Genomic DNA, 18,273 nt, shown 5'->3' with positions numbered 1-18,273 from the left:
CCCCAGCAGACTCTGCTGTCCAGTCCACAGTTACTGGAGCTGAAAAATCATTAGCAATTTCCACTAACAGCACTTCAGCACAAGGAAGAGACAAGCCTCTAGAGTATAAAGGGGTGAGGACAGAGATTTTTAGCAGTTGGACTCCTTCCCCAAGGAGATGATGACTGAGCTCCTGCATGTTTTAGGAGGCAGAATTCCCTGATTTAACAAGGGAGCTTTGTTACATTTGGTATATATCAATTAACCCATGTAAATTATTTTATACAAATGTGCATGCTATGGCTTTGTGATAATTTTAGCTTCTTTAACTACCACAAAGTCTCAGAAAACCTCTTAAGAAAGCAAAATGGATAACAGATTCACCTTTAAGAACAAAACAACAAAAAAAAAAATCCCCCCCAAAGTGTGATTAACTTCCCATTACTGAGATTCTCCCCACATGAGGAACCACTGACTTCCTGTGAGGGACTCATGGAAGGCTGAGTGTGTTTGGTATTTGTGAGGCAGAGTCTCATTCAGGAACACAGATTAAATTTTTGATGAGTTAACTGAAGTCATCTTCTTCAGTGTCCACTTTGTGTATGCTAAAAAGGACATTTAAACCCCACCTTCTGTAAGTTACTATTTTTCCCACCCTACCCCAAGAAATGCTTATTTAAGTAGTGTAGAGAGTTTTAAATCCCTAAAGGGTCTAATAAGGAATGTGAAGTTAGCCACTTCATAAGGCTTCTAGATTTTTTCTCCAATACATCCATTTCTGTGGTTACAGAGGTTTGTATTTCAGTGTTACAGTGATCTAAATCATGAATCATTCAACCTCAAAGTGCTGTGAAGCAATCAGGTATCCATGCTTCACACAACTGTGAACACGAGACTAAGCTGAAGTTCATCCAGACTGTGCAGAGAGGGATTTCAGTTTTAGTTTGAAAATTTTTCCTGATTCTGAGTGATCAAGAAAGTGGGCATACTGCAAAAAATAGCTAATCATGATGGAAATGAATTTTTTAATCTACTTTAGGAAAATCCAAGAAAAATTTAAGTTTCTCTGGGCGAAAGGATTTAAATAGGGCTAAAATAATGATTATGTATTTCTGCATTCTCTACGTCTTCAGAAAATAAAACCCAAACCCTTCAAAGAAGTTAACACTTTCAAAAGGTCCCAAACTATCTTTTTTCCCTTTGCTGCTATCTATTTTTGTGATGCAGATCCATTTCACTCATATTTGGCTTTGTTAATTTCAGTTTTATTTTGACAGTTTCTTAGGTCAACATCCAGAGTGAACACACACTCACTTCCAATATTCTTGACATGTTTTATTATAAAGCACTTCAGACAAACTTTGATTCAAAACCAAAAAGTTATCATCTGTAAAAGGAAACTATTTTAAAACAGGATTCATAAAGAAAATAGACTGTTCTTATGCATCAACTTCAGTTGGAGCTCTGTTCAACAAAATCTAAAGACAAAACTGATGGGCCAAGAGCTACTAATGTCACATATACTGATAAAAGGGAGACTAAGATGTTACACACAAACCATGGAGCATCTTATTGTTGATAATGAAATAGGAACACTCAATAGTTAATTCTGGCCTGACAAAGCAGTCCAACATTTAAATATTCTTCAGTCCCAAAAGAGACAAACCATTAACATTTCTCATTCAATAACTAAGCCAGCCCTGGCTAAGGGTTAAAGCTACTTCAAAGCATGGAACATGATAAGCTTTTCATTTCATGTACTTCTCCTGTTGATCAGCCAAGATTTTTGCTGAGGATTTAGCATCATAGAAAAGTTCATTTATTTCTTCAATATGCTCCTTCTCAATGCTGTCTTTCCCATTAATCTTGGCAAGCAGGTTAGCTGGGGTCAGCAACTGCACAGCATACCTGTGATCAAACAGAGGCAGATGAGTAATTACAATTCAGTGCATCCCAGGGAACTGATGCTACAGAGAGCTGGGACATTTGCTAGGAAACACAGCTCTACCGGCAGTATGAGAAAGTCAGCAAGCACTCCAGCACATTCATTCTTTGAAGAAGAAAAGAGGAGCATTACCACTCTCTTTTTAATGATTGTTTACAGACCATGTCATTGTAAAGGAGAGGTTTGCTTCCAACAGTGAGTTACCCTACAGTGGCTTTGGACCCAGTCATGCTCAATAGAAAACTGTGCCAAACTTACCTTAGGGTTGTCTTGGTACCAATTTCCCCTAAGTGGTTTAGAGCTTCTTCACTGATATTAATCCCTTCTGTCTGAGCACGAAGTTTGGTGATCTGTTGGGAAGAGTAAGTGAGGAATGTGCCCAAACAATTAACATGCTAAATTGCTTAACTTAGTCTCTGTAAACTATCAGCTTAGAGATGAGACATGCTACAAAACAAGATGGTGTGGAGAGTTATCCTGGTGTAAATTATCACTAAACCAGAATTTGTAGAATTCTAAGTCTTTGAACAGGCAAATATAATGTTCAAAAAACTCTTATCACACAAGGAAGGTCAAGTAACACATCTGGACTGCTAATCCTTTATGGAGACTCTGCACACTTAGGAAGGCTATCTACTAATAAGGAGCAGAATATGAGAACTTATATAAGAAAATGGATGTTAGAAGTTAGTGGCAGCTGGAGGCTTCTGGATAGCCACACCAGTTACTGAATTCTGCAGTGTATCACTGGTGCTGTACAGCAGAGCCCTCTGAAAAGCTCTACAGAAAACTACACCCTTTCCTTAGCAGCTCACAACACACTTTTTATTCAATTGACAAGAAGATAGTAAAATAAATCAAACAGTTACTTTCTATGATTCACCTATTCCTTCAAGAAGAAAAAAAAAATCACTAAGAGAAATCTAATCTTTCAAGAACAGTCTCAGGCTTGTACCAGTTTGAAGATCTTTACAAAGTTGGAGAGGAAGATATCACCAATAAGCCTGAGCATATAAAGCTGTAACAAAAGTGGCACAAGTCTCTCGGTAGTCTGTATTACCAGCTGAGTGATAAGGGGCAGACTGGATAATGATGTTGTGTTGTAGTGCAGAGATAACTCTGGAACTGCAAGCCTCATATAATACAGGTATTTTTCACTTTGGCAGCTTTGTAAACAAGATATCAAGAAGCACTTGTTTAAATTAAAGCCATAAAAATGCGCTCAGGGAGCAGAGGAAGAGAGGGGCCTGAAATGGCAGAAAGTTGGTGCTAAGATATGTGCACTGAATATTGGCAATGCTGCTGCCAATTGCAATTTCAGGTTGAAGATTTTTTTACCTGTAGATCACCTAGACATCCCCTTCCCTTCATTCAAACACTGCTACTTTGTTCTTCCTCTGCTACAAACAAGGTTTTGAATGTCACATCTTTAACAATGTTTTTTAGAATAACTTTTTATCTAGTAACCTGGTAGAACATTGCCTAAAGACTAGGGCCCTAAGCCATTAATCCAGCACTTGCTTACATATGCATTTACTATGGAATAGGAAAACAAGTGTTTATCAGGTGAAATACATTAGGAACAAAACATCTCAGTTATAACCTTTAATATCCAAGGCACATATGCAAGAAAGTTTGATTACAACACCACCTGACTAGAATAAGCATAAAAGTGCATTTTTTTCCCTATTCTGGCTGCACTAAGGTTACTGTGTGTCTTGTCTCAGAGAAGCACTTCACAATGGGATTTCTATTTTATCAACATGCCCCAAAAAATATTTTGAACTGGTTATAAACAAACTTTCAGTAGATACATGACCAGATTCTGTGCTGATAAAGGAATCAATTGTGAAGGCAAAGAGTCTCACACAGAAACATCAGCAGCAGAAACTTCCTCCTAACATGAAAGACAAAGGAGAGTAAAAATAGAGAACTTACTTACACCTTGTTTTTACTCCCACCCTAACTGTACTTAGTTAGAAGCCACAGTTAAGTGTAATAGCTCCTCCTCTTCTCCCATGAGAAGCTGCCATTCAAAACCCTTAATTTAAGGGAAGATGAAGTTATCTGACTATGGGAACAGGATTTATGGGGCCAAATGTCTGAACTCTATTTTTACCTTTAGGAAATGCTACTCTGAACACTTCCTTTCCTTCAGCCCTGGAGAGGGTGGAAATCACAGCACCTACCCAGCTCTTCTGAACATCAGCATTCAGAAAGTGTCTTACCTGCATGGTAATCCAGCACTAACTACACAGAATTCACTTACACTACAGGGAAATCCAGACAGTCTTTAATACCCCCAGGTTGAGTAAAAGTCACACATGAAAATTTGTTTTGTAGACTAAACCTAACTGTATTGCTAAATCACGGGGCTGCTTTTACTGCAATCTACACCACAATGCTTTAAAGTGTCCTTTAGGTACAAAAAAATTATCCTGAGAACAGCTCAGGACATCATCAATGAAAAGCTCCTCAAACCAAGTGAAATGAAGCTTTGCCTCTGTTCCATAAATGCATCCACATCACCTTGCCACTTCTCGAGCAGCAGGAGACCATTATCTGGCATAACACTCTCCTCCGCTGACACTATCTCCTAAATAATACAAAGAATTGACATGGTAAACCCTAATGTCTTCTGCATTGTGTCACTTCCCAGCACTCAGAGGCTAATGAGGGGGGATCTTTGACACAATGCATCCTAATGGCACCAAGCATTATAATCAATATACAATACATTGTGATGGCCCCACAGGAAACTTCCAGGCATTTGGAAGGATATCACTGCAACACTTTCTGTGTTTATATTTCCAAACTTAACTAGGAGCATTAAATTCTCCCTATTTCAGGAGACAGCCCCACTAGGTTAAAGCTACAGTACAGGGCATAAAGGCAAAAATTCAGCACATGAGGTTGTATTCCTCAATCCATCTCATGTGAGGGAAAAGTCTGAGGTCTGGGACTAAAGAGCCAATGATGTGACACTTCATCTTACACCAAGTGAAAAAGCATTACCTGCTGAAATCTGCAAACTATGGCAAGTACATCTGTGCAAGAAATTGCTTCAGCTAACAGTTCATCCCTTCCTGCAAGTGAGGTGCCACTTTCAGCTCCACATGAACTCCTCAGCAGCTGGGAGTCAGTTGTGCGCACACCTTTAACCAGCTCTCTGTATTGACTCCTAGAGAAGCAGGCTTTTAGCAAGCAGGAAGCTTTCTGGCACAAGCCCTGGTGAGCAGAGTCAAACATCTCTACAGTAACAGAACAGGCAGAAGCTCTGGGGACTCATAACAAGCTCTTTAAAATCCTGTGCATACCTGCTTCATTTCTTGGGGTGTATAGAGCATGGTTCTGATAATCATGACTCGATCCAGCAGGTCCAATGGTATTCCATGAGGAGACACAATATCCTCTGTCCCTCTAGAGGAGAAACCAAACAGAAAGAAATCAGACACTGCTGGGAGTTCAGTACATTGATTTGGTTAAAATCAGTAGAGTGACTACACTAGTTTACAACTGCTGTGTGTCCACAGAGACACACACCTCTGGGTCAGAGACAGGAAACATTCTGGTCTAAGGTTCATTCCAGACAGCCCCAGGGAAACAAACACTATTGCTGGAGCTCTTAAACATGCCTCTCAAAAATAGTGAGAGGTGCTTTCTTGTATTGTATTTCACAATACAGCCTTATCTAATGTTCCAAGGCATCTTCCAGCAAGGAGCAAATCATTCTTACTAAGTTGTTTAGCAGTATCAGCAGAAATTATATATACTATCATCCATTTGGAGAACATTCCCTGTTGCTTAGCAAGCCATTCTCTCCAGTCCCTCCAGTGAATACTTTGGTGGTTTACATTCCATGCCTGCATCCCAGCAAACTGAGAAGTTTAGGTCTCTGTATGAAGGACAGGGCAGGATCTAGATCCCCAACCATCTTATTTGTTTGACATACAACTCACAACAGCACAGCCTGCAGACACATGCACTCTTGGTTTCCCAAGACCACTGTAATTTACTGTGAAGTCAAAAGATACCCAGATTTAATTTAGGAGAATTACACAGATTGCAGTAAAAACAGCGAAGTGCTGGTAAAGGATTACACTCTGAAGTTCAGTGCTAGTATTTAGGTAGCTGCAGCTCTGGCCATGGTTCTCCAATATTAGCTGTCACTATTACATGGAAAATTTCCTTTCTTAAATCACAGCTTTTTCATAAGATCTGCAGTGAATCCATGCTGACAGATCTCTACTTCCTTTACCTTTACAAGACAGCATTCTTACGTCTTTGCAAACAGAGTGAAGTAATGTCCATCTTAAACATTTTTGAAGGGCTTATCATTCTCACTTCTAACCAATGCAAACAGAGAAATATTAATACCAGATGAGCCACTATGAGGGAAAGGAAAAGCTGGTTATACAGCTGAATTAAATCAATCCAGAGAGTAGCAATAATTGCTAATGACAGCTTGTTTAGACATAATTAGACCTAGACCACAAACTGGTAGTAGAACTTACAGAAGACTCTGAAATCAGAGGAGAGAACTTTTACTGAACATGCAAAGAATGCATTTTGTGGGTGCAAAATATCAAAGTGAAGTGGAAATGAAAAACAAGTTGGTTGGCAAGACTGAAGAATCACAAAATGCCAGACCAACATAGCAGGAAAAGGGAGAGGCTGAACTGTGACACACTTTACCAGTATGAACTAGAAGCTGAAGTCTGATGGAATTAGGATTGCAAGCAGCGAAATAATCTAGAAGCAGGAAACAATGGTATTAGAGGTTTGTAGCTCTGGTGCTTTTGATACCCCTAATGTGCAGGTAACAGATGTATTGAGGTATACAATGAGAATGGTAACTGTCACAGATCACCCAGAAGTGAAACAATTCAGACACTTGTTAGAGGAGGAGAGATGTGTTAGGGGAAAGGAGAAATTCCAGTCAGCCTGGTGTTAAATGCTTGTCCCATCATAAAGCTCATGAGCAGTTCTTGAGCACCAATGCAGCTTGCAACTCATGCAGAGGATTATCAGAGGTGTCAATTTGAGAGACAAAAGCCTTCTAAGATTGTAACTCTGCTGACACAGCTAATTCCAAGATTTCTGTAACAATGCAAAGTGGCAAATTCAAGTTTAGCCATCATACCTGATAATGCAGTTTCCTCGGTTGGAAGCAAAGATGACAATGGGGGAAATGGAAGATTCCAGCGCTCGGTGCAGGTATGTGAAACACTCAATGTCCAGCATGTGAACCTCATCCACAAAGAGCACACCTGGCACCAGCTCTGCAATGCCTTGATCAATGTATTTGTTCACCACCTTATTTATCTCTCCTCGAAGTTTGTCTGAGAACAAAAAGAAACTGTTGGTTGTTCTGCTAGTGAACTATAGGTCAGAGGGTAAGGCTTGAAGTAAAGAAAATTCTCCTTGAACTTTTCCATGGTTTGGTATCTTAATGCCACAAGGAAAATACCTGTGACTCTAAAATTTTGTGACATTTCATACTGTGTTGGGGAGATATCTGTCAACAAAGTATTTCTAACTGAAATGTTTACATGTGAAAATTTGATTGTTGTAGGGTGGTGGAGTTCTACCAGGGGTGGAGAAGTCAAGTCAAACCTCATTTTAAACACAAAACTTACTGAGCATGGCTGAAAAGAACACTACTGAAAGAATTAAATCTTGCTACTCTATTTCAGCAAAGAAGTTGTGTTTAAGCAAAAAGAAATGTTTTTGTGAACCTACTGCTCTCAAAGCTATTCCAGATGTTACACCAATGTATTTGGTATTAGAATAAGCAAAGCAACCTCTGGAACAGACAAAATACTTCAAAAGATGACCATTCAGTTAGGTATTCAAACAGATTTAATTTAAATTTAGACAGTAACTTAGTGAAGCATCATTTCTTTCAAAGCAAAAAGGAGAGCAGATCTGTCTTTCTCCAATGACCTGCAGGTGGGAAGAACAGCAGTGCAGGTGGAGCATCAGGTCCTTAGACAGCTGTTACAGAGGTGCCATTCTTGTACTCCACCAACATTCAGTATGATTGCTACATCACTTTCTAGAATTTGTGTATTACTGCTGTATTCAGTCTGGCTCTTTGTTGACAGCCTGAACCTCACACTGTGGCAGGGATGTTGTAGGATGGGCACTGGCATTCTGACCTCTCCCCTGGAAGATGGGTGCAGAGCACTGGATACATTTTACCACTACATGCATGAACCAGTAACTTGTACTGTCTCCAACCACTGCAATTCTAGAAACTGTGTCGCTGCTTTTGGAAATCGGAGTATTCATGAATATGTATTATGTAGGTACTCATTTAAATATATTAACACTATTTTAATCCTTTTCTAACTGGAAAACACATAGATTATATAATCTCAAAATACCATACAGGTTTCGTACCGGTAATTTCAGTTTTCTTAGGTTTCATCAACTGTCCCATCATAGAAAGGATGTCTTGTCCTCCCTAGGAAAAGAAGTGATAGATCAGCTTTGAAGTCATATAGTAATCACACATCTTGGGAAGTTTTTAGATCAGGAATTAGTTAAAGAAGTTGTTTCTTAGAGTTAACTTAATACTCTGTAGCAGCATTCTTTGATAATCTGTCAAAGTTTAGGTCACCTCACCATAGGAATATTCTAAACATAATCACCTAGTTATCCCCTCATCCTTGCTCATTTGGAGAGCATAAAAAATCAAAATGAGACACCCTCTCTTGAAAAAAACTGTCACAGAGGAACACTTAAGGAATGAACTTGTCAGGGCACAGAGAGATGTGGACTGCCTGCATGCACAGTAGGTGTTCAGCCTGTCAACAGAGTAAGAATTATTCTAAATTTTGTAAATTTTTAATACCGTGATTTTTATAAAACAATTTTTTTTGTAAATTATTTTGAAATTGAGTAAATTGAAGAGTTGTATTGTTTTACTGTAGGGATTCCAGCCTTTAAATTTGCTAGTGACTTCTGGTTTTGACACAGATAGAATTGCCTCAAGAGTGCATTTATGTTAAGGAGTAATTCTATTTTCTGGGGTTTCTTTGGCTGCAATACATGCAGAGCCCTACTGAAATTCACAAAAAAGTTTAACAAGTGACTATGAAACATTTCTGAAATAAGTAAGAACATCAATAGAATCCACCAAAATGAAAAATACTTAAGACACCTTTTATCATAGTTTCCATTTCATGGTTATAAAACCATAAACAGAGCAGAATATATTAATCTGCATTCAGATCTTCCATTAAATGAAATTATGCAGGTCTCCCTGCTGCTACCTCACATCTGTAGGCAGCTTTCCTTCTAGAGAGAAAGCAATAACCCCTTTTTCTGGTCAGAGGCAACAGCCCACAATGCTCTTTTCCTGCAAGTGATGGGGCAAAGTGGTGGAGGGAAAGAGAGCAGGCTCTAGATTTTTGCATTAACTGTGAAGGTGGTGGATCCCAAATACCTGTCTGGAAGCTGTTCTACAACTCCCAGACCATCCTCTGTAGTGCTAGGAGTGCTATCCTGACACTATTCCATGACCAGGTGCATGAATTCTGAGGAAGCAACTGCTTTAACCTCTTTAACCTCCACGGCAGAGCCCTGAGCAAGACTGGCCTTCCAGGTGTAACACCTACTGCTTTTCCTACAGTGGAATCTTTGAGGATGAGCTCGACTTCCTACATCTCAATTGTTCTGGTAACATCACATCTATCTCAAATAATTTTCCTGTAAAGACTTCATCTGTGAAGTCAGATACCTGAGGGCGAGCATTGGCCACATCCAAGTCATGCAGGGTGACATCCTGAATAATTTCCTTTTTCTTGTGCACATCACCTTTTGGCAAGGGAACATACTCTTCAGCTTCAAGGTCAAATTCGGTAGCATAGATATCACACCTGCCTTGCCTCTGAGGAACAAAAAAGAGAAACCCAGGTATAGAATTAATTTCAGTACCAAAACCTTGAGTGACATGAATTTGATAACATGGTTAGTTCACAATTCCAGTTCTGACAAGCTTCAGCTGACAATTCAGACACCCCACTCCTTGCTTAGCAACAGGCATTCTCTATCTGCTGATCAAAGCTCAAAAACTCTGTTGAGAAACACCTGATATTTTCAGTGGCAACAATATTCTACTCCTCTCTCCCCTTCTTTTACCGTACACAATTCCTGCTAAAGGACAAATCCAGCAGATTAACCAGAGATTGGGAGAACCTCCTTTGTAGGTGGGTGATTTATTATGATAGAAAATATTATGCTCATCCATTAAACAGCAAGTATCACTATACACTTTCTAAATCAGATATGAAAAGAATGCTAACTAATGCAGTATTCCCTTCTACATGTATATATCTTGTGGAGAAAATATCAGAACGATAAAAGAAAGATTAAATACGCTGCACATGTCAGCCTGAAAATGACTAAAGTTGTTTGGTTCTTCCCCTCTTCCCTTAGAGATGCCTTGATCTTACAGAAAAGAAAACTCATCCAGACAGCATCAGTGATAGCTTCCTTGCCAGATGACCTTAATTGTGAACCAGATCTCCACATCCTTTGGGTGCAAAACAGACTTTTCTCTCCAGATAAGGAAAGCACTGGGCTCTTTTTAAAATTTCCATGTAACCATATCATGTCAGTGAAGGTTAATAAATCAGAGAACCTTCTGACAAAGGCAGAGAAAGGTCTGCAAAAAACATACACTTGCATAAAAGTACACAACTTTTCTTTTACCTTGACAGCTCCACTGTTTGCTTCAATATAAATAACGTCACCAGTTTCCACTCGCTCCTTCTGCAAGCTCTCAAAAATGCTCGGGTCCAGCTGGAAACAAGCAAACAGCACAGCTGATCAAAACAGCTCCATATTGTTATGGTAATCAAGGTAAAGAAATTCAGTTTGAAGCTCACTCCCATCAGCTGAAATTAAACTGCAACTCACCCTGACAATACCTCCAGGATTTTATAAAGCTGTAATGTTTGGAGTAGGGATAGCAAATCTGGAAGATGTGCAGAACTTGCTGTCTTACAAAAAAATCTGCTATCCAAAAGAAGTGACAGTGCCAGAAACATAATGGTACCAGCTACTAAACATACCTCTGAGTAATGTGACAATGTATTTATACCTAAGAAACAGTAGTTCTCTAGCTTTCTAGGAAAACTTTTATAAAAAATCTGGCTATAGCATTGAATATATGAATATATGAATTAATGTTCCTTGATTTCTTGAGTCCTTATCCTCTGTGGAGCTCTGTGAGGGAGAGTGGGTGTGGAATATATTAGATGCCTTTGTTTCTCCTGGTACATGTTTATTCACTTTTGCTCTTCATTTCCTTGTTTTCAGAGTGAACAAATGAAAGATGATACTTAACAACAGAGACAGCTTTTAGTTCTCTCCAAGTCTGACAGGGAAATTGAATGGAGACAAGAAAACAAAAGGAAAGTGGGGCCTGAGTTGGCAACACACCAGCTCAATTTCCAGTTCTCTATCAAATATTCACTAGAGCACGACACCCCATGTATAAAGAAAAGATGTGACAGAAAGAATAATTTATATTTAAACAGGCAATATTTCCCAAGCCATCCTCAAAAATTTGGTTCCTGACAATCATGAAAACAAAACCAAACAAGGCCTTTCTCATATGTTTATTACCATGAACATTAATTTATAGCCAGGGTCAGAGTGTATCACAGACTGAGACAGAATGAAGCTCAGATTGCCAACTCAGCTCATTTTTTGTGGTACTTGTCATTTACAAAATTGTATCAGGATCTCATCCTATTAAAACTCACTTTTAACTCCTTGAAGACATACAGGTGAGTGCTGCCAAACAGAATAACAGCAGCTGCTCACCAAGTGATGATGGGTTTATCTCCTATTTCAATTGTAGGACACAAGACCAATATCTAAATATTCTACATAAAGAAGATAAACAGTCAGGATAAAGTTGTCTAGCCCAAGAAAGCAGCCTCCTGGCAGCCCCACCTGACAGAGTGGATCAAGAGCTTGAAATGGAAATAAGAAGTGCTAAAAATAGAAGCTGCAAACCCAAAATACTTAAGAAAATCTCTGAGACTCTACCACACTTACCTTCAACTGTTTGGTTCCCTTTGCAGTTTTGAGTCCTATTATTACATGGCTGATGGTTTTGCCATATCCCCCCATAGGATTCTCAGTCTCACAGGGAGTCAGTTCTGTGACTTCTCCTTCATAAACTTCCTTGGTCTCTTTAATCCTCAACCCTGCAAGAAATTGTTTTAAATAGCTTCAGTATACACTTGTGAGTCTGCTGCTTTACTGTCAACAAAATGTAATTTATTGTTAGGATATGTTACATTTCATGGTAATGTTTTACTTTTAAAGGCAGAAAGATGAATTATTGTTCTCTTCTTCAATATTAAGTTAGAATATTCATCCTGTGCACCAGAATGAAAGCTCAGCCCAAGTTCTGACCTGCTAAGAAGTTTATTAATCTTTTAGAAATGACTTTCTTCTATTCATTATTATTAGTTCTTGAAGCAAATGTTAGGATCCTCTGTCTCTTTTTCCTCCCAGAAAGAGGGAATTTGCTTGATTTGCTCCCTATGCTAAAGCCAGAAATTACAGACCATCTTCTGAAACTAGTGACATTAATATGAGATTCGTACAATTTTTGGACCATCAAAAAAGCCCTGCAAAGTTACCAAAAATATAGAAGAAAAAAACTAAACTTTCTATTTTAGCAACTGAGTTAAAAATACAACATAAACTGATTAACAGGTATTGTGCTAGAACATCATAAAATTACTAAAGGGTTTATGTATAATTTTAAATATTTTTCCAGTTAATAGCTAAATCTGAGCTAGATAAAATTTAGCAGAAACTGCTACAACACAAATTTAAAACTATTTCAAAATAGCTGAAAATTACATCCTCACTTTGTTATTTTTCAGACAGCCAAGCAATCATCAGAATAGCTGGCTATCTTCTGTTCTAGTCACAATTACTGTAATTAACTAGGTTATTTTAAATTGATAAATAATATAGAGCTGAAGACATTTACAGGCAGACTGTTTCAAAGCAAACCCACTATCATCACCACCACCACTACAATTATGTATGTTCTAACTACACAGAACTTCAAAGAATCCACATCTGAAGAAACTCCATGAAGTATTTTATGAGACACACATGCCATACCAAAAATAATGAATGGGCTGTAACAAGATACAAGGAAGTCATCCGGCCCAGTCGGAGGGTATTGTGACTTTATAAACCTTTGCTTGTTCCGTAACTTTTCATTTTGCTTTGAAATAGATCAGACACTTCACCAGTAATTTTGAGCTGCTGATAGAGGCTATAAAGAACTGACAAATATGAGTCTGTCTCCCTCTACTGGGCCCAAATTCAGACCAGAAATGTGAGAAACAGCCTAACTGTGACAAATTCTTGGTAGGAAATGTTTGCTTTATCTTACTTATGATGACATAAAAAGTTGTGTACAAAGTTAATTCCAGTAATTTTTAAAATGTTCTTCATGTATGCCAAAGCATCAGACAGAAATTAATGAACCTCTGAGTTAAAAAAATGACATGGACAAGGCTACACCACACTGGCTCATGAGCAATGAGTGTGAAGCAATATGGGAATCTGCACACTGAAACTGCTATTGCCACAAACTGGACCAGGTTTGCTTGTCCTCTTTGTCTTGCTTTAAATGTCCAGCACAAGCTCTACCCTGCTCTGAAAACGTGGCAGCCTGTTTGTGTTTGGGGTATGATTTGTATGCTGCTGAAGCATGCAATGGATCTTCCAGTGCCATTTCATCTGGAAAGAATCCAGTTCATGTGCCCATTCTGCTCCACAACACAAGTCAAAGCCAAGTCAGGGAGGGCAAACCCAGGGATTTGCTTCAGAAGCATTCCTCTAATCCAGACTAATGTGCTCTTAGAGAGGTGTCTGTAGAAAATATTTACAGATGAACATGCTCTGAACAAAGGTAATCGATGCTTTGAACTTGCTGCTGATAACCCTTTGATTTCAAATGAATATGTGTCAACTACAAACTTCATTCTCAGAAGAGTTCTTAGAGAGATCTCCTACTTCCAAATCAGACACAAATCCAAGGCAGCAACTGTGGGCTGTTTGATGCTTTGGTTCAACAGCATTCCATGGAGGTGAGCAGGGCTTGCTCCACCCGTTGGCAGGTACAGCCTGGCAACACAAGGAACAGTGACACCACTGAAGTGGCCACTGCCACTGCAGCAGTTATTTCTTACTGCAGCTGAGCTCCTAACATTAGCTGCTATCATCATCCTCAGCAGCTGCTAATGAGCTCTATATACTGGATTAATCTCTCCCAGGTTAAATTTCTTTTAATCCATACAACAATTTGATCTCCACATTTCCACTTTGCCCTTTTAGGTTTCTTACATATTATAATCTCTCTACTGCATCCCAAACACTACTTGGCCATGAGACTATGTCGAGTCTGTTACTACTCAACAATAAAAATTCTGTAAACTCAGAGTAACTCCTACTTTCTTGTACAGTGATCTAAACCAGTCAGGCTGTAGTTTCCAAGAAAAAAACCCCAACCATTAAGTAAAAAATTTGATGTTAACAGCTCTGATAATTTTTAAAAATTCAGGTGGCTAAAACTCTTGAAAGCAAAATGCATGATATGAGCAATGATGATGTACACAGAACCTGCTACCAAGGAGACACAGAAACAAATAAAACAGAACCTAAATTAATACTTTCAAGTACTGATGGACATGTGAGCTGAAGCTTCCCTTGCATCCAGACCCAACCACACTGCACAGAATAATTTTTTTTAAAAATGTACCCTTGTAAAATATTTCTTTACCTAGCAGGGAAGCTAAAACCTGAGATTAAAACTCAACTGAAAAGTGTTTCATTATAAGAAATGGTGGTTACTAGTCCTTTAAAATAATTTAGAGAATTTTTTTGAAACACAAAAATATTCAATAAAGGCTGTGTTACAAAAATGTGACATGGAATTCAACAGAGAGGAAAAAAAGAAGCTCCATCTTTCATTAACACTAATATTTGTTTAGAAGTGTCTCTCTACTGACATTCAGGGAATGCAGGGAACTAACAATGTAGCTGGCTGTTAAATCTCTGCTATCTCTAGAACTGACAACATGGATGGCATAAGTTCCACCTGCTGGTTCAGGTTTCCAAACCTCTGACAGGGAACTTCATCACATCAAGGAAATTTTGCAGACTACTGAGGTTTCCCTCCCCCAGGCCCTGCCAGTTTCATGGTAACCAGAAGACCAGGGACTACTGAAAGCTGCTTTCTTATAAAAGTCAATGGAATACTTTTGTTTCACTGAAGAGCTGAGAGACTTCACCCTGCTGCTGCCAGATGAAGCCCAAGAGGAAACATGGTACTGAAACAGGAAAATTACTGTTAATATGCTCAGGACTAAAATCAACTGGGCTCTCTTTAGCAAATCCTCACACAAACAAGGGCCACTTCTATCTGCATTTATCAGCTGTCAGCAGCAACTGTGTAAGAGATTTTAGATAGTCACTGAGGCTGTGTTGCAAATTAAACCAATTTACATCAAACTTGTAAATGCACTGAGGATGACATTAAGTTACAGTATTTATTTAGTTGGCATGGAACTTTATCTGCGCTTATTGGAACAGTAAATCAGGCTAATGCTGCTGTTTGTGAGCCCATGATTAAGTCTGTTTATTTAGTAGGGTGAAATCACTAAATCAAAAAACAGGAAGAGCATTTTTCTGTCTACAAGTGTTTCTGCTAATGTAAGAAATTTAATAATTAATAATAATTATTTTTTCATTCAGCTCTATTCAGTCACAGGCAAAATGGAGAGGTGAATGTGGAGGATGAGAAAATCTGGTGAAGTATAAACCAAAACACAATAATTAAATTACAGTTTGTAAACAGAAAACGTGACTCCACTAAGTCTGAAAGAGATTCACTAAAATAGGATCAGCACTGAAGAAAATAAGCATACAAAAACCTGAAAACATCTTGACCACTGAAACATTTTTCCTTTTTAGATGACTGGGAAAAAGCTAAGTCAGTATCATGCAAACACTTAATTCTTCTTTTCCTGAAACTTACCAATTGCACGTCGGAAGTTTTCCATTAGAACTTCTGTTTTCTTGATCTCAGTGGAATAGACCTCACTTCCAACCATAGGACAAAAAGGAACTTTGCTTCCCAGTTCCTGAGCAATAGCTAAAGCCAAAGCAGTCTTTAAATGGGGAAAAAAAATAACCCAGACATTAATTTTGGAGAGAATTAAGAAACTATTCTTTTTGCACAAAGTTAACTTTTCTCATTATATCACCTTCTATACATCACCTACCAATTTAATAGTAAGACTATTCTGTCTGACATATATTTCTCACATAGAACAAACCCTCCTCCAAGACAGGTTGTGACCTTGGCCAAAGACTTTTAAAAAAGCCCTGAAAATACAAAACTGGGCATTTGAATTTGACAGTTGATACAGATGCGAAAAATAAATTTAAAAAGTAAAAAAGTAAACCAAGTAAAAACTATTCTGGCTTTTAATATAAAACTAACTTCTAAAACTTTTTCAGAGCCCTTGTTACTTATGTGTTTAGTAACCTACAAAAGGTGGTTTCACTTTAAAGATGCTAAACACACCACTGGGTACTGCCAGTGTCAATGACACCACAAAAATAAATATATCAAGTAGAAAACTACATCAATACATTGATTGAAAACAAGTTCTGGTATATGAAAGCATTTTGTAACCACTATCCAAAAATTATTTTGAAAAATTAAAACAGATTTGAAAATACTTTATTTTGTAAAAAAATAGAAAAATAATACCTTGCCAGTTCCAGGAGGTCCTGCCAACAGCACTGCTCTGCCAGCCATTTTTTTGCTTTTGATTAGCTCCACTATAACCCCACATGCCTGTAAATTAAATGTTTATACTGTTAACACAAGTATTGCTATAGTATCCTTTGTTTCAATGTTACTTAAAGTGTTTAGAAATAACAGGTTTAACAAAAAGTACAATCTCATTTTCATGCACACAAAAAGAAAGAGATCACGAAAACATACTTTCTACAATCATTTTATCTGACACAGACATTAGAAATCACAGAAAACGAAACTCAATCTGTGAGCCCCGACTCCTTCTCCCTCTCGCAGTCCCAAGCACAGACAGAAGTCTGAAAGTAAAGCCAGAAATTAATCTTCGCTGCCTGAGCCGCAGATCCTCTACAGATCTTCTTTCGCGGCCAGGTTGGACGGGGCTCTGAACAACCTGGTCCAGTGGAGGCGTCCTGCCCACGGCACAGGCGTGTTCGAACGAGAGATCATCCTTAAGATCCCCTCCAAACCAAACCAAGCCAATCTGGGACTCTGTGATGGTTTTCTTTAAGTTCCCTTCCAACCCAAGCCAATGGTTTTATTCACCCCCACCCAGCACTGAAGCGGATGCTCCAATCCCCATCTGCACCACACCTGTTGGCTCTTGGCCGGTTCCGTTGCCTCTAACACCCCAATTTTTCTATGCCGACACCCGAGAGACCGCCACGGTCCCTGCGCGGAGCAGGAGCAAGCAAGCAGAGCCCGACCGCCCCCATCGCGTCTGACACGGCAGCAGCCACACGGAGGACCCCGGGCTTGGCTCTCACTCTGTGCCGGGGAATTGTCACCCGCCCCGGCCCCGCGCTCACCTCCCGTGCGTTCTCCTGCCCCACCAGCCCGGCCCCCGCCGGCTTGGCGGCGCCGCTCTCGTCCAGCCCCAGCCCCTTGACATGGCTGTGGGCGGCGATGCGCTGGGTCTTGGAGGTGCTCTTCACCTCCTCGATCTTCATGGCGGGGCACAGCGGGACAGCGGCAGCTCCGGCCCGACCGCCCCGCGCTCCTCGCACGCGGCCCGCGCGTTACCGGGGCTCCCAGCGCGCGTCGGCGCGCCCCGCCTCCGCTCCGCCATTGGTCCCCGCCACGGCCCTCTCGGCGCTCATTGGGCGCGGGGCCTGCCCGTCAGCCGCGGGGGCTCAGGGTTTTAGGGTCCGCCCGCCCGTTTCCGCGTGCGGCGCGTGCGGCCGGTCCGGGCGGGCGCGGGCGCTGCGGAGGAGTAGGGCCGGGAAGGAGGGGGGCGGCGGAGTGGCTGTCCCTGGAGTCGCTCAGGGTAACGCTGGACGGGGCATTCGGTGCCAGGGTCCGGTTCAGAACGTGGTGACCCGTCATGGGCTGGGCCCTGTGAGCTCGGAGGTCTTTTCCAACCGAAGTGGTTCTGCGATTCTCTGAATCGGCGAGGGGGGTTTGGGGAGAGGCGAGCGGAGCCTTCATGGAGGCGGAACCAGCTCGTTCTTGCTCGCAAGTTTCTTGG

At 40.1% G+C, this 18,273-nt stretch overlaps 1 protein-coding gene across 1 annotated transcript; it reads right to left on the bottom strand.

Moving 5' to 3' along the window:
- Window positions 1-1,293: 1,293 nt before the first annotated feature.
- RUVBL1 (RuvB like AAA ATPase 1) lies at window positions 1,294-17,864 on the bottom strand. Its single transcript, XM_030956874.1, has 11 exons — window positions 17,615-17,864; window positions 16,758-16,844; window positions 16,017-16,149; window positions 12,002-12,153; window positions 10,646-10,735; window positions 9,672-9,821; window positions 8,330-8,393; window positions 7,068-7,266; window positions 5,242-5,344; window positions 2,183-2,274; window positions 1,294-1,887 (listed from the first exon to the last, which is right to left on the bottom strand). The coding sequence occupies exons 1-11, from the start codon at window positions 17,753-17,755 to the stop codon at window positions 1,728-1,730; spliced, it is 1,371 nt and encodes a 456-aa protein (XP_030812734.1). The 5' UTR covers window positions 17,756-17,864; the 3' UTR covers window positions 1,294-1,727.
- Window positions 17,865-18,273: the final 409 nt, after the last annotated feature.

This window comes from Camarhynchus parvulus, chromosome 12 (assembly GCF_901933205.1).
Source record: "Camarhynchus parvulus chromosome 12, STF_HiC, whole genome shotgun sequence".
In the NCBI taxonomy this organism is placed as follows: domain Eukaryota; kingdom Metazoa; phylum Chordata; class Aves; order Passeriformes; family Thraupidae; genus Camarhynchus; species Camarhynchus parvulus.
The sequence above is the reverse complement of the archived record's forward strand: the minus strand, read 5'-3'. Positions and strand labels throughout refer to the sequence as shown.

Bases quoted from the DNA above. Each gene is read 5' to 3' on its own strand.
- RUVBL1 (XM_030956874.1), bottom strand. From the start codon at position 17,755: ATGAAGATCGAGGAGGTGAAGAGCACCTCCAAGACCCAGCGCATCGCC. The intron at 9,822-10,645 runs GTAAAAGAAAAG...TTTGTTCCTCAG, and splicing joins CAAACAGTGGAGCTGTCAAG to AGGCAAGGCAGGTGTGATAT. The intron at 5,345-7,067 runs GTATGATGGCTA...TTTCTCCTCTAG, and splicing joins CGAGGAAACTGCATTATCAG to AGGGACAGAGGATATTGTGT.